Genomic DNA, 12,511 nt, shown 5'->3' with positions numbered 1-12,511 from the left:
GGCTGTGGTGGTGGCTGAGCCCTGCTGCTTTCTGCCCCTGCTCTTCAGTTGCTGTGGGACTGATTTCTGTCTGTGGCAGCAGCCCTATCAAGAGTTATCTCTATCCATTCCTGCTTAGAAGCGAGTTTGCTTCAACTATGAAATGTGTGTTTATTTATTATCAGTGCCAATTTTCTCCTCATTGTGATAGAGGAACACCATCAGAAAAACTGACTTGTGGCCTGCAGAACCTGAACAAGCCCTGCAGGCTGCCTGCTGCTGCACCTCCTCAGACTGCAGGCTGTGGAGAAGACTAACGCAGCCATGCCTTCATGGGATCTGTGTCAAGTTACTGCCAAAGGAGGTTTCAGCTTGTTAGATGAAAGAAATAGGGACAGACTCATGTAACTGGGCTGAGAAAATGCAGTCGTTACACACAGCTGATTAATGTGCGCTTAGGATTTCCTTTTCCCAAGGTAAGCCTTTAACTCCGGGCGCCTTCTCCACTGGGACAGGAGATGGTAAATATTTTGCCACTATTAAGGCCAGTGTCAGTGTGTTTGCTTCTGACTGCTCTAAGTAATTGCAAGAATATGTTTTTCTTGCTAATTAAAGTTGTTTTCATAGCAAATGGGGTTTCTCTTGGAATATTAACTATCTGCCCTTGCATGTTTTCACATCAGTGGTTAGTTGCTAAAAGGACAGAAAAGGTGGGCACCATGAAGATTAAAATATTCAGAATTCCTGAACTGCAGCATCAGCGGTTCGTTGTGAAACATCTTCCATTATAATCATTACTATCTGTTTGTGGTGGTATGGAGGGCTGCAATCAAAGCGGGCTGAATGCTGTAAAAATTCATATAAATGCACCCCTCTGAACTCAGCGGGAGGCAGAGTTTGACTCACACTCCCTAATTTGAGGAATGTGAAATCTAATTAATGTTACACTGCAACAAGAGTATAGAAGAACTGAGGCAGATGTGTGCTTTCGCTGTGCAAGGCAGCCACAGGGTTGGAATAGACATCTTCAGATGAGGAAAGGTGAAGAAGGACAACAGTGTGCAGTCTGCCATGTTGCTAAGAGGGAGACTGCAGCCTGCTCAGCCCTGCTCCTGGGGCTGTATTATGTGAGACATTTAAAAGTCATAGTTCTTTCTCCTTAGCAAAAATTGTAATAATCAAAATATACAGTGGAGCCGGTGCTGCAGCAGTTTCTCCTCATATCTCTGCAGTAAACAGGGCGGGCTTTGGCTTTGCTCAAAATCATTTGGAGTGAAAAGGAGAATCTTCTGCGCACTTGGAATGGATGATGGTGATGGCACAACCAAGACTAATATGAAGGGAAAATCAAGTTCAATTCGGCCTTTGAAGTTAGAGAGCAAAAAGAGTAAAATTCACTCTTCTGTGCTGCGGGTCTCCCTTTCCTAATCTGTGATTTCACAGAGGATTCTTTCATTGTGCCACTGAGCTCCTTTCAGGAATTGCCTTTGGCTTATTAACTTGCTTTACTTGTTGTCCAGTTTCTGGGGGAAAAGGCTGTGTTTGTGTGTGGGTGGTATTATTTTAAAAGGTGTCTCAGTTAATTACTGTCTACTGGAACATCACCTAGGATATATTCTTTTTCTGTCGTGCAGCTGAATACTCATGCATTTAAAGGTAACTCTTCCATAGTTCATTAAATTGTGTTGTGGTGAACTTATCTCCACTGGGTCTCAATTAAGAAATGAAGCCAGTGCCTTTAGAGGAAAAGGCAGAGAACAATCAGAATATACTGAATATATAATTTGATCTCTTGAAATAAGCAAGAGGAAAAATATGTTTGGCAAATGCTAAGACAGTAAGAAGGTGTTGGCTCTCACAGATTTGTGTATGGAGGTAGAATCTGATTAGATCATTGCTGTACAAGAGAAACATTTAATGCTTTTAAAAATTTAAGTTCTAAGTTCGTTAACTACTGTGAATTTAATGTAGCAAATATTCTTTTTCCTCCCCACTTCCTGTCTCTCCATTTTAGTACCCCTGGGAACTTCAGACACGCTGATTCTGTGCCTATTGTCTATTAACATTAATTATAAAATTGCAGTGAAATTTAATTAAGCATTTTTGCTCTAATAGTAATTTGATTTCCCTTTTTAGTGTTTAAAATATCTAGCAAAACTGGTCTCTGGATTTCATTTCTACAAAAAAGCCACCACCACCACCAAGAAACCTTCAAACTCATAAACTTCTCTCCATTAAATAAGTTCAAATGTGAAGAACAGTAAAGATAGTGATACCAGCTTTTCTTTCTCATACCTCCTTCACTACCATTCTTTGTGTGCTGTACACACCTTTTGTTTTTCTGTTTCTCTCCCACTTGCATGTTCTTCTTTGCTAATGGTAGAAAGCTTTTATAATGGTTTGCTAAAGGTTCATTTTATTTTTCTTCCACAAAGTATAAGTAATTCCAAGAACCATTCTGAGCTATTTACTGCAGTGCAGGTACTGGTGAGAAATGCCTATGGAGGAGGCAATACCACTGCTGGTTTAACATGGACAGAACACATCATCAATATATATGTGTTAAACAATTCCTGACTTTGTACTTTCTTCATTAACTCAATTCTCTTCAATAGCTTGAAAATAAGCAGCTTATAGATGCAGAATGGTTGAAATTTTAATTAGGTTGTGACTTAAGGATGCCTCGTTTCCAAGCTAACATCTCTTGAGCTAAATGAACGGGTTTCATTTTAACAGCTTATAGAAAAAAAAACTCTTGATTGGTTGGCAGTATTAATCATGGCCATTCCCTGTGTTTCTACCTTTCCATTTAAGTGATCTTAGTGTCTGTGGTACCAGTGTTTGTTCTGACCTTCTGAATCCCCGCCCCGTTCAAATTCCCGCTGACTGAAGTATTCAAGAGAAATATTGAACAATTATGAACAACGTTAAAGTAAAAATGAGCCCAGGATTGCTTTGCTCTGATAGACACTGTACAAAAATTATAGTGTCTCCCTAAAGTATATACGTGTACTTTTGTGACTACTTGAATATCTGCCTTTTCATTTGTTTACAGATGAGTAATGAGAGGAGTTTGTTTTCTTCTGTGAGATAAGCATCATCATGCTTTTCCTAGCAGCCGCATGCACAATTAGGAGGACCCAATTAAAGTTGCATTCAGTTTGCACAAAATGATGGTGATTGCTGTCTATAATTTCTCCTGTGGTTTGACTTATGGGCATTATGCACTACAGAACTTTATTAACAAATAAAGTCAAGTCAAACAAGTCAAGAAAAAAAAAAAACCACACCCAAAGCAATCTGAGAAACAGTATATAGGATCTTGGCCATTGTGCACTAGATACAGCTTGAAAAAAGGAGCCACTTCCACCCCCTCAAAGAGCCAGCGTGCAAACTTCAAGTTTCCTCTGCTTAGGTCTGTAGGGTTTCTCCTCCTGGCCACAACAATAAGCATTGTGTCTGTCTTCTCTGTTTCCATGTAAGTGGGACTGAAAGTCAGCCACTGACTACAGCAGATACAGGGCATCCCAAGACACCTGAGGATTTAAGCCTAAAATAATTCTAAAGCTAAATATACCTTTGCTTTTTCCAAGAAATATTTATGTCATCATTACATAAATGCCAGTGCTGGGCTTTGAGTAATTGGCGTATCATTATGCTGAGTGGAAAGGTTGGATGGGGCTTTGAGCAGTCTGGACTAGTGGAAGGTGCCCCTTCCCCTGGTGGGGGTTTGGAATTAGCACTTCAGGGTCCTTTCCATCCCAAACCATTCTATGATTCCATGAAAGAGAAATGCAGAGAGATACAATATAGGAGCAGGGCATTGGAGCAGTTTCGTTCATAATCTCTGCTCTTCTTTTTCCTCCTGAAGCTGTTCAGTTCCCACTGCTCCTTTAGGGGGCTTAACATCCCCTGATGTTCTTCCAGCCCGTGCATTGCTCATTGTGTACATGCATACATACAGGGTAGTATGACATGTTTTGCTTTCATAGTGTAGGGATACCTAAAGTCTGTAGATACTGTTCTGTTGGCTAATGTGCTACAAAGAGCAAAACATCATATAGCCAGTCCCTGCAAAGAGTTTTATGATAAAGCGAGTAGTTTTCAACTAAAAAGCAGGAACAGAAGCCCAATAAGACTCAATTTCTGTGGGTACGAACAGCCAATGGGTAGCAAATCTGAAAAAAAAGAGGAAAAGAGCCTTAATGTGCAGAGGTTCTACTTAATCACCACACAGGTCTCCTTATGTAGCTCAAAGCAAAAAAGGGACAAAGATGGGACCTCATTCTATGAAATGCAGAATATCTGACATGCAGCAAAGCACTTCAGGTATCTGAGGAGGCTGAACGGTCAAGCCACTCGGTTGGTAGTGAAGTTCTTTTCTGCTTGATGCTATGAGCGAGCATTGTGTAGGATAGGAGCTATACAGAGCATGATTTAAATCATTTAATCACCTTACATATGTCAAGTGGTGATAGATCCAAAACCAATCACTTGCTTTCAAAAGTAAGTACATTATTAATTCAGAGAACATGATAATGATGTCCACAAGAAGTTGTTTGGCTTTTTATGCTCTCATAGGTAACTGACAGTTTTGATGCTGATACACCAAGAAAGACATAATAGAGAAGAAAGCCACCTTTAATTTCAAGCTTCACTAGGATTGTGAGAGGAAAATTAATGTTTACTAACTGAAAAAGGATGATATTACTGGAGAGAAGAAGTTTTGTTTAAGCTGTTAGGGGAACAGTATAACTTTGAGGAATGGAAATGTACACAGTCTGTTATAAAACAATTTTAATAGCATAAAATTTAGAAAATCCAGAAAGTATTTTAAACTTACGTAAGCTTCTCAAAGTGGTATCAGGTTTTAAAAAGCAAGCAAACTAGACTGTCAGTTCTACTACCAATGCCTTTCCTATGGAAACTTTGATATAGCCTCATTTCTGAATGAGTCTTTAGAGGTGACATGAGGGTCTGTTGACCCACCGTTGCCCATTTCTGTAATGCTCCTGCAAATTTCTAGGGGAATCTCAAAAGCATAGAGGCTTGCTCCCTAGGAATGTACTTTCATAAAGCTGCCATTCTTGGAGTCCTCTGACATATCCCAGTGCTGCTGAGTTTTGCTGGTGATATGTTGCCAAGCACCATGAACGAACGCAGCTCTGGGATGGCAGGTCACTTTTTATTTTGCCAGACACAACAAAGAAGTGTCAACTTCTGACATTTTTTAAAAGTAGGCTTTAAAAGAAATATCAAACCTTTTTTTAACCAGTCAGTATCTGAGAATAAATGCTCACAGAAATAGAGGGGATAGGGAAATTTGTGGAAGTGGAAACTGTACTGTATGGTGTGAGTCTGATTTAGCACTGCATCACTCTGGTTTTATGCTGATAAATACATTTGGGATTAGGTGACAGGGACTTTATGTTATCAAATAAATGGGCATTGGGTATGAGCTCAGGCATCTAATGTGTGTGCAGCACTGCAGTGGGATTATAACTGCTGCCAGTCACTGGTCTATGGGATAATCTCGCAGATGAAATGCTTTGGTCTTGCATTTTTGTTGTAGGATCTTGCAGTCCTTAGGTACGTTCAATCCCCTGCAGAAACCCCCTGTGTAGTAGGAAATGGAAGCATTTAGCAGGCGACTTGCCTTGCTTAACACAACAACACGCAATGTCTGAGCAGTAGCACAGGACAGAAAGAACCACAGATGCCATACACCCCAATTGCACAGGCTAACACAAGTGCTCAGCCTCTGGGGAAGCACTATGGTTGACAGGAAATACTGGTTATGGAAATGGTGGCCTGCAAGTTATAGCTGAGAGCTGTATCTGCTTTAATGGACTTCACTATTGACTTTTCAGCTGTTAAAACCATGTTAACATAAACTGTTAAAAAAATAAAAGGAGCGAGAAAAAGAAACAAAAAAGTTATGACTTGATGTAGAGCACATTAACAAATGCTTTATTTTTCATAAGGCTGCTGAGGAGATGCCAGAGTCATGAAAACAGGGAAAAGTGGTATAGAAAACAATGTTTGCATATTATAGGTGATAAAACAGGTGATAAGTGATCGCTTTCAGCACTGAACTCCATTTCTCTTGAACAAGACTCCACTGGCAGCGTGGTGTCTTTTGTAACCATCTGGACAGCATTTGATTCCCCTTTACTGGTAGACTGATGAAGCTGCTGCCAGCACATCCCAGTTTTCAAAATAGCCAGGTTCACAATCAGTCTAAAACAACCATTTCAAGCAACAGAAAAGGGAGTATCAGATTAAGAGTATCAAACTCAGAAGACCACGTTTCCATCTCAAGTGCCTTCCTTCAGCAGACAAGAAGATCTTTTCCTTTTAATCCCAACAACTGCAGACCGTTGGGAACTAATCTGCTTACAGGGACATTCCTTTCTAGGGGAAGTTCAGAGGATGCAACTGCTCTTAAGCTTGTGGAAGCTAGCCTTACAGGAGTAACAGTACAGCACTTGTGCCTGACAAGCGCATCGCAGGGCCCACTTGCCTCCTGTACCAAATCCTTTTGTTCTCCATTTCTGCTGGTTCTGTTAGACGAGGCAGAGTACATGGCTCTCAGTTCATAAAGAAAACAAGTTATAAATTGTAGGAAAATTACTTCTGAAATTATACATCACTGCCAGTTCATTTTCAATTGTGTTTATAAAAAATTTTCCAGTATAAAAAACAAGTGGTACATTGTGCACCAGGAAAGTATTATGGAAATTTACTGCTAACATGGAGATATGCATATGCCTGTAATTTGGGACTAGAAAGGTGTGTGTGCTCTGAATAAGTAATTAAGAAAACATCAGTTCAGATATAATAGCGGTATTTACTCTAGGGCTACTGCATTACACAGAAGACTTCTGCACTGTGGCTCTCTTGTGCCATCAGGTTTGCTATAGCACTCACGTGCAGGCCATTCTGACTGTCATCTCTCCTTCCCCTCTCCCCATCCCAGCGTACCCTTGGTAAAGCAGAAAATAAAGGGGATGACAGCACTGCGTTCAGAATTGGTAGATGAGGGAAAGAGAGCAATCTCTGCAGAATCTAAGTCAGATGAGTTTCAGGCTCAGTTATATTCTTGCTTGACTTTCAAATGCTGGTACAGAGTGCAAACCCATTTCTATTCTACTCTCTGTTTTCACCCTTTTGGAGCTTCAAACTTGCGACATTTAAGATGTGGAAAATCCTTTTACCAGCTCCCACGGGAATGTGCATCTGTATATATTCATCTTAAAAGTTTCAACTGAAAGCTTAGCGGTTTTTGAAGTCAGTAACCATATGGCTAAAACAAAAGAGTAAACATTAACTGTTTCCCATGGACTTAATCACCTCAAAGTAATTTGCTGTCTGAGTATAGGTTTACAGAAATATTAATGCTGTTTTTCATTTGGTGCATTTTCTATAACAAAAATAGATGCCATTTTAGAGTACCCCTTTGTTTCTGGCTGAACTTTGTAGAGCGCGTTCCTAAGTACAGTGTATGTATTGTATCCCTTATGCATACGGGAAGCAGTTCGTCATGATTGGTGACTCCACACTTGGTATTCACGACCACATGCCAGCCCACAGACTGGCAGTTCTGCAGCTCTGAAGTTCCCGTAGGTGTTTGAAATCCAGTGCCGAGCTGTCAGGATGGCTTCAGTCTCTGGACTCTTCTCTCACTACTGATTTTGTTTGTCCAAGTGATCCTTTCTTGTACCACCCAAATGTAGCTCCCACAAATCCAAGTTCTTCAGTTGGTGATCTCAGACACTGCATTGGCCCAGAACAAGGCTATAAAGACACTCATTAGTCCAGTCAGCTCTTCTCTGGTCAGTCCCAAGAGAGAGGGACTATGTCACTATGCCTGAGAAGCCCCTTGGTAGCCACAGGGCCTGGACAAGCCCCTTGCTGGCTGGAAATGGTTCCACCACAAGCACAGCAGTGCAGTCGCTGAACATTTACTCGCTGTAAAGTTCTTGTATGCTTAATATCCTATCATGGAAAGGAGATTTCTATATGCAAGAATTATTAGCATTAGGGTAGGAATGTATGTTTAAGTTTTCCTTGTGCACCATGTGCAAATGTGTTAACTTACCCGCCCTTCCAGTTGTTTTTTTTACTGTTTCTATTTAAGCAAAGTTTTATACACCTATACAGGACAGCATTACATTTCTGTTTGATGTAATACTGTCTCTCATTCATATCAGTGCTGAACCCACTCCCCTGCTTCACCCTGCGTTCTTCATAATAACAGCACTCTCCACAGAAGCCCAGAAAATGTCTGTTTTAAGTGAAGTTATTGTCCCTTTAATGACCACAGGAATATCCACAGCATTTTAAGTATTGCCTTGGGAAATCTGTTCTGCCCACCCTAAGTAGCTGTCTGTCATAAATATATCTGCTCACGATATGCATTATATAAATAAAACTGTACAGGCAGAATGTTTCTCAATCACAAGAAAGGCTCTACACCCACTATCCAGAGCGCATATACTTTGTAAGCATTGGTTTCCAACAGATAAATGTAATCAAGGTTTATATGCTCACAGAAGCCAACAGGATGGGATTGTTTCACTCGAAAGATCAGAAGAAAATTGTAACTAATGTTGTGGAAAATTACTTTGGTATTGCTTTCTCAGTACAGCATCACAATTAGGTAGCAATGTGAAGCACAGGGAAAGAATAAATGAATAGTAACAAATCAACACAAACAGCTACTGTCAGGAGTGCTTTGCTCAGTGAAAGTAATGTAAGCATTACTTAAAGTTTTATGACTGTGGATTTTATACTGGTTTAAGTAGTACATCAAGGTCTCACCATCATGCTTGCTAGGACTAAAACAATCAAGAGCAATTTCCGGAACAGACAGATAAAGCTGAAATACCAAAGTATTTTTATTAATCTTGTTTCATAAGTTGTACTATCTTAAATTAAAGATGACTGAATGTACTAACAGTGAAAAATGCCCTTTTGGACAATGCAAAACTCTCCTATGGTGCTTTTCAGTGCAAAAGAAACATTATTGACTTTTCTGGAGTTTTCCTCAGAAGATTCTAAGCCCTGCAAATGCACTTTGCTGCACAGTAACTACATGGGAAATGCAAAACCAAAGGCTAATCCAATAAAGCTCTGCCATGAAAAATCTGTTGTCCTAAGTAGCTTAATGACACATGCATTTTTTCAATTCTATTGAGGCAGCAATCAGACAAGCAAATTATAGCAGTATCCACTCTCCATTAGAAAAAGACCCCTTTGAGGAGAAATGCTCAGATGAGGGGAAGGGAAGCATCTTTTTCACACATCAAAACATCTCTTGTGATTGACAGATTTTCACAGGAGGCTGTCTGGCAATGAAATATGCCTACTCTCTTTGTAATGAAATGAATGACTGTTTTTCCTATGTCCTTTATGCTTCCTAATATGTTTTTGTGGTAACTGGTATCATTTTCAGAAGGAGTAGAGGTGAGTTTCTGAGTCTACCATGAGCTGAAAGCACTTCATGCACATGAAAATCACCCAAACAGAAATAAGACTAATTGTATGGAGCACCTTTTACTCAAAGTTGCAGTCTGATTCCTGTTAACATAAATTGTAATTGAATGTGAGAATCAAGCAATTCATCACACACCTTTGGCAGTAACAGCATTGCTGGGATGTTCATTCTGTAGCTACAAAGAACCCTACAGACAGCTACTGAATACATCAAGGAGTGCAGCAGGGAGGGAAGGGAAGAGGACCTGAGTTCAAACTTGCCTTTATTTAAACGTGCTTGGGTGTCCCACTCAACAGTTACATCCTCTGTAATAATTTACAGTATATTACACTCAGCAGTTCAAGAGGTATGTGACAGAATAGAGTTCAGGAGTTACTGTTCTGCTTGGCTTTTGTCTTGTCATACATTCGGATAGAAGGATGTTGTTTGTGCTTGGGAGGGGAGCTAAGTGACCTAAAGAAAGGAGACTTCAGAGATTGCAAGGTAGGTAAAAGTGACCAGTGAGGGCAGGATGGGGGAGAAAGAGAACAGGATAAAAGCCTTTAGGAAAACCGGTGAAACCTGTTCAGAGAACAGGTAGCTACAGAGGGTAGCTCTTGTGCAGAAACATATTTTAAGTCCTAGCGGCTGTCTGACCAGGAGTGCTACTTTGTCTTAGAAATGGAATTTGACTCACCATCAAAACAGATCCAGCTGAGGAAACTGGAGCACTGCCTGCTTCTGCCAGGGGTTTCCCAGCCAGCAGGCTAACGTAAAATATATTTACATATGTTTTATCTATATTATACTATTTTATCTATTATCTATTATCTATTATTATACTGTTTTATCTATATTATACTATTTATCTATATTATACTATTTATGTATAAAATATGTATATTTAAAATATATATATTTAAAGAGGAAAAGATCCTTTCCCTGTCGTAAATCCTTGGGGGTTTGGGTCCCTGCCGTTACTGAAGGAGATATGATCTGATCCTATAGGATCTATCTAAATTCCATAGGTTGTGGTACAGCCACACCAAATATGTGGCCAATAACAGTATGAAGGTGAGTCTGTTCTCAGTGTAAAACCACCCCACGTTTACTAAGTGGAAAGGCAGGTCCTGCACAGTGTGCACCTCCATAGTGGAGTTATCTCAGAGATTTCTCTCTACTACACAGTTTGTGCAATCACCATTTTGGGCATTAACCGTACGAGCTGCTCCAGTGAGCTTGTATGGCTAATTTGGGATGTGTAATTTCTGATTTTTGCTTTATTTTCCTATTAACTTACAGACCTTATAGCAGTATTGATTCCAAATGAATATGCACAGTACTGTCAGTTTTAATCTGTAAATTATTTTGCAGCTAAGTATACAAAAACAAATTAGAAAAGCACTGAAGTGACTGGTTAATTCTCTGCTTTCCGTGACACATTGATGATTCATTATATCTACAGTTTCAACTGAGTGTCTGCTTTCAAAATCCGTGTGCAATTGGACTAAATAATAAACGTATTATAGATTGTTTAGTGACATGGAAATAAGTGCTTAATAAACCTGGGCACAGAAATTAGCACATAATGCAAGGACTTCTGCTAAAGTGTAATGTAATTTTGTATTTGGGTTCAGCTGCTTTAAAAATGTTACCAATATTTTATCTTGAAAATATACAGAGTCACCTTGACTGTGCAATGAAGTTGTCAGTTGAATTGACTTTTTATAAAGCACGTATTCAGTCAAAGGAGAATTTCAGTGCATATATGAGCAAACACAACGACCGAACCTCCGCGCATAGGAGTATTATTACGAGCTGAAGTAACTGTGCTGACATTTGTCTAGGCTCTGAACCAGCCTTCCCTGCAGCCTTAGTCAAAGAAAAAGTGACTGTAAGGAAATCAAGGGAAGTCTTGTGCATTTTCACACTTCTTACATGCCCACTGCTTAAAAGGAAACCACTACTTCAGCATGTAGTTTTCAGATCCTCACATGAATGTGGAGTGGGTTTTTTTGGCTTTTTACTGTTTAAAGTTACTAACATGAGAATATGGCACACTTACGAATGGAAACGGAAATATTTAATGGAAGTTATGCACATTAAAGGAATATGTCTTCAAATATTTTAAGCTTCTTGCATGACTTATTTTACGCATCTCTTGTCTTGCATCTCTATGAAACACTGAATACCGTATTCAGAGAAGGGTGTATGCAGAGTTGAACCTTGACAGAAACTCTCAGTCCCAGATTTACAGTGGTATAACTGGCAGCAGAAGTTGGTCTCCACTTTAGCAGACAATTAACTTTATCCAGCTGGACCCAGTACACCTTGGCAAGGATTCCTGCATAATCAGTCAATTGTTTCTTGGAACTGCTTTTTATACAAACTCTTTTTTTCCTTCTTTTTGTGGTCAATTAACCTCAAAATAGCCTTTATTAAAAAAAAAAAAAAAATTACTTACCTGTGTTCAAACAACCTATGTGGAAAATGTAAACATGTTAAGGGTAAAAGTCTAAAACACTGAACATGAAAGAGCGACTGAGTCAACCAGAAACAGGAGTGCTAACCTGGTGTCTGCTGATGAAATGTTTCTTCTGGATCCTGCAGGTGAATGAAGACAACAAGCCCAGCTGCTCCAAACAGCAAGATGAAGGAGAACAGACATGTCAGCCTCATAATTATTGTTCTCAGATCAATCCAGTTTGGACCCAGGAAAAGAACTGCACGCAATCTCCAGAGCGCTCTTCACTCATAGTCTCGTCCTCTCATCTGGAAGTCTGGCATAATATACCTACAAAAGGTAAAACAAAACCCTCTAAAACTTAACACTTACATTGTGTAAGGTGCATTCGTTGATTGAAGTTTTTTTTTAGATCAAACAACTGATTTCTTTAGTATTTCTTAGGTAAGTTAATTGCAGTCATCAAGTCAATTTCAGCCCAATCAGTTTGTCCTTAATTATGTGTCACTGTTTTTAACACGTTGAAAGTACAATGTAGAATATCATCAGAAATATAACTTGGGAAAAACGATCATGCCACGATGGTAATT

General features: G+C 39.5%; 1 protein-coding gene and 1 long non-coding RNA gene across 2 annotated transcripts in view; one reads left to right on the top strand and one right to left on the bottom strand.

Annotated features, from left to right (window-relative positions):
* The window catches only part of CHST8 (carbohydrate sulfotransferase 8), a 167,273-nt gene that overhangs the window by 113,364 nt on the left and 41,398 nt on the right, over nucleotides 1-12,511 (bottom strand). The window contains exon 2 of the mRNA XM_042821821.1: nucleotides 12,028-12,251. Coding sequence (XP_042677755.1) covers nucleotides 12,028-12,136 — 109 coding nt within the window. The 5' untranslated portion in view covers nucleotides 12,137-12,251. The remainder of the gene's footprint in view (nucleotides 1-12,027; nucleotides 12,252-12,511) is intronic.
* LOC122162000 overlaps nucleotides 11,997-12,511 on the top strand; it is a 90,073-nt gene continuing 89,558 nt past the window's right edge. The window contains exon 1 of the long non-coding RNA XR_006169372.1: nucleotides 11,997-12,260. This is a non-coding gene — a long non-coding RNA (uncharacterized LOC122162000). The remainder of the gene's footprint in view (nucleotides 12,261-12,511) is intronic.

This window comes from Centrocercus urophasianus, unplaced genomic scaffold, assembly GCF_019232065.1.
Source record: "Centrocercus urophasianus isolate 14NV4802_14NV808 unplaced genomic scaffold, USGS_Curo_1.0 seq_2, whole genome shotgun sequence".
Taxonomy (NCBI): Eukaryota; Metazoa; Chordata; class Aves; order Galliformes; family Phasianidae; genus Centrocercus; species Centrocercus urophasianus.
This window is presented reverse-complemented; position numbering and strand designations above follow the sequence as displayed.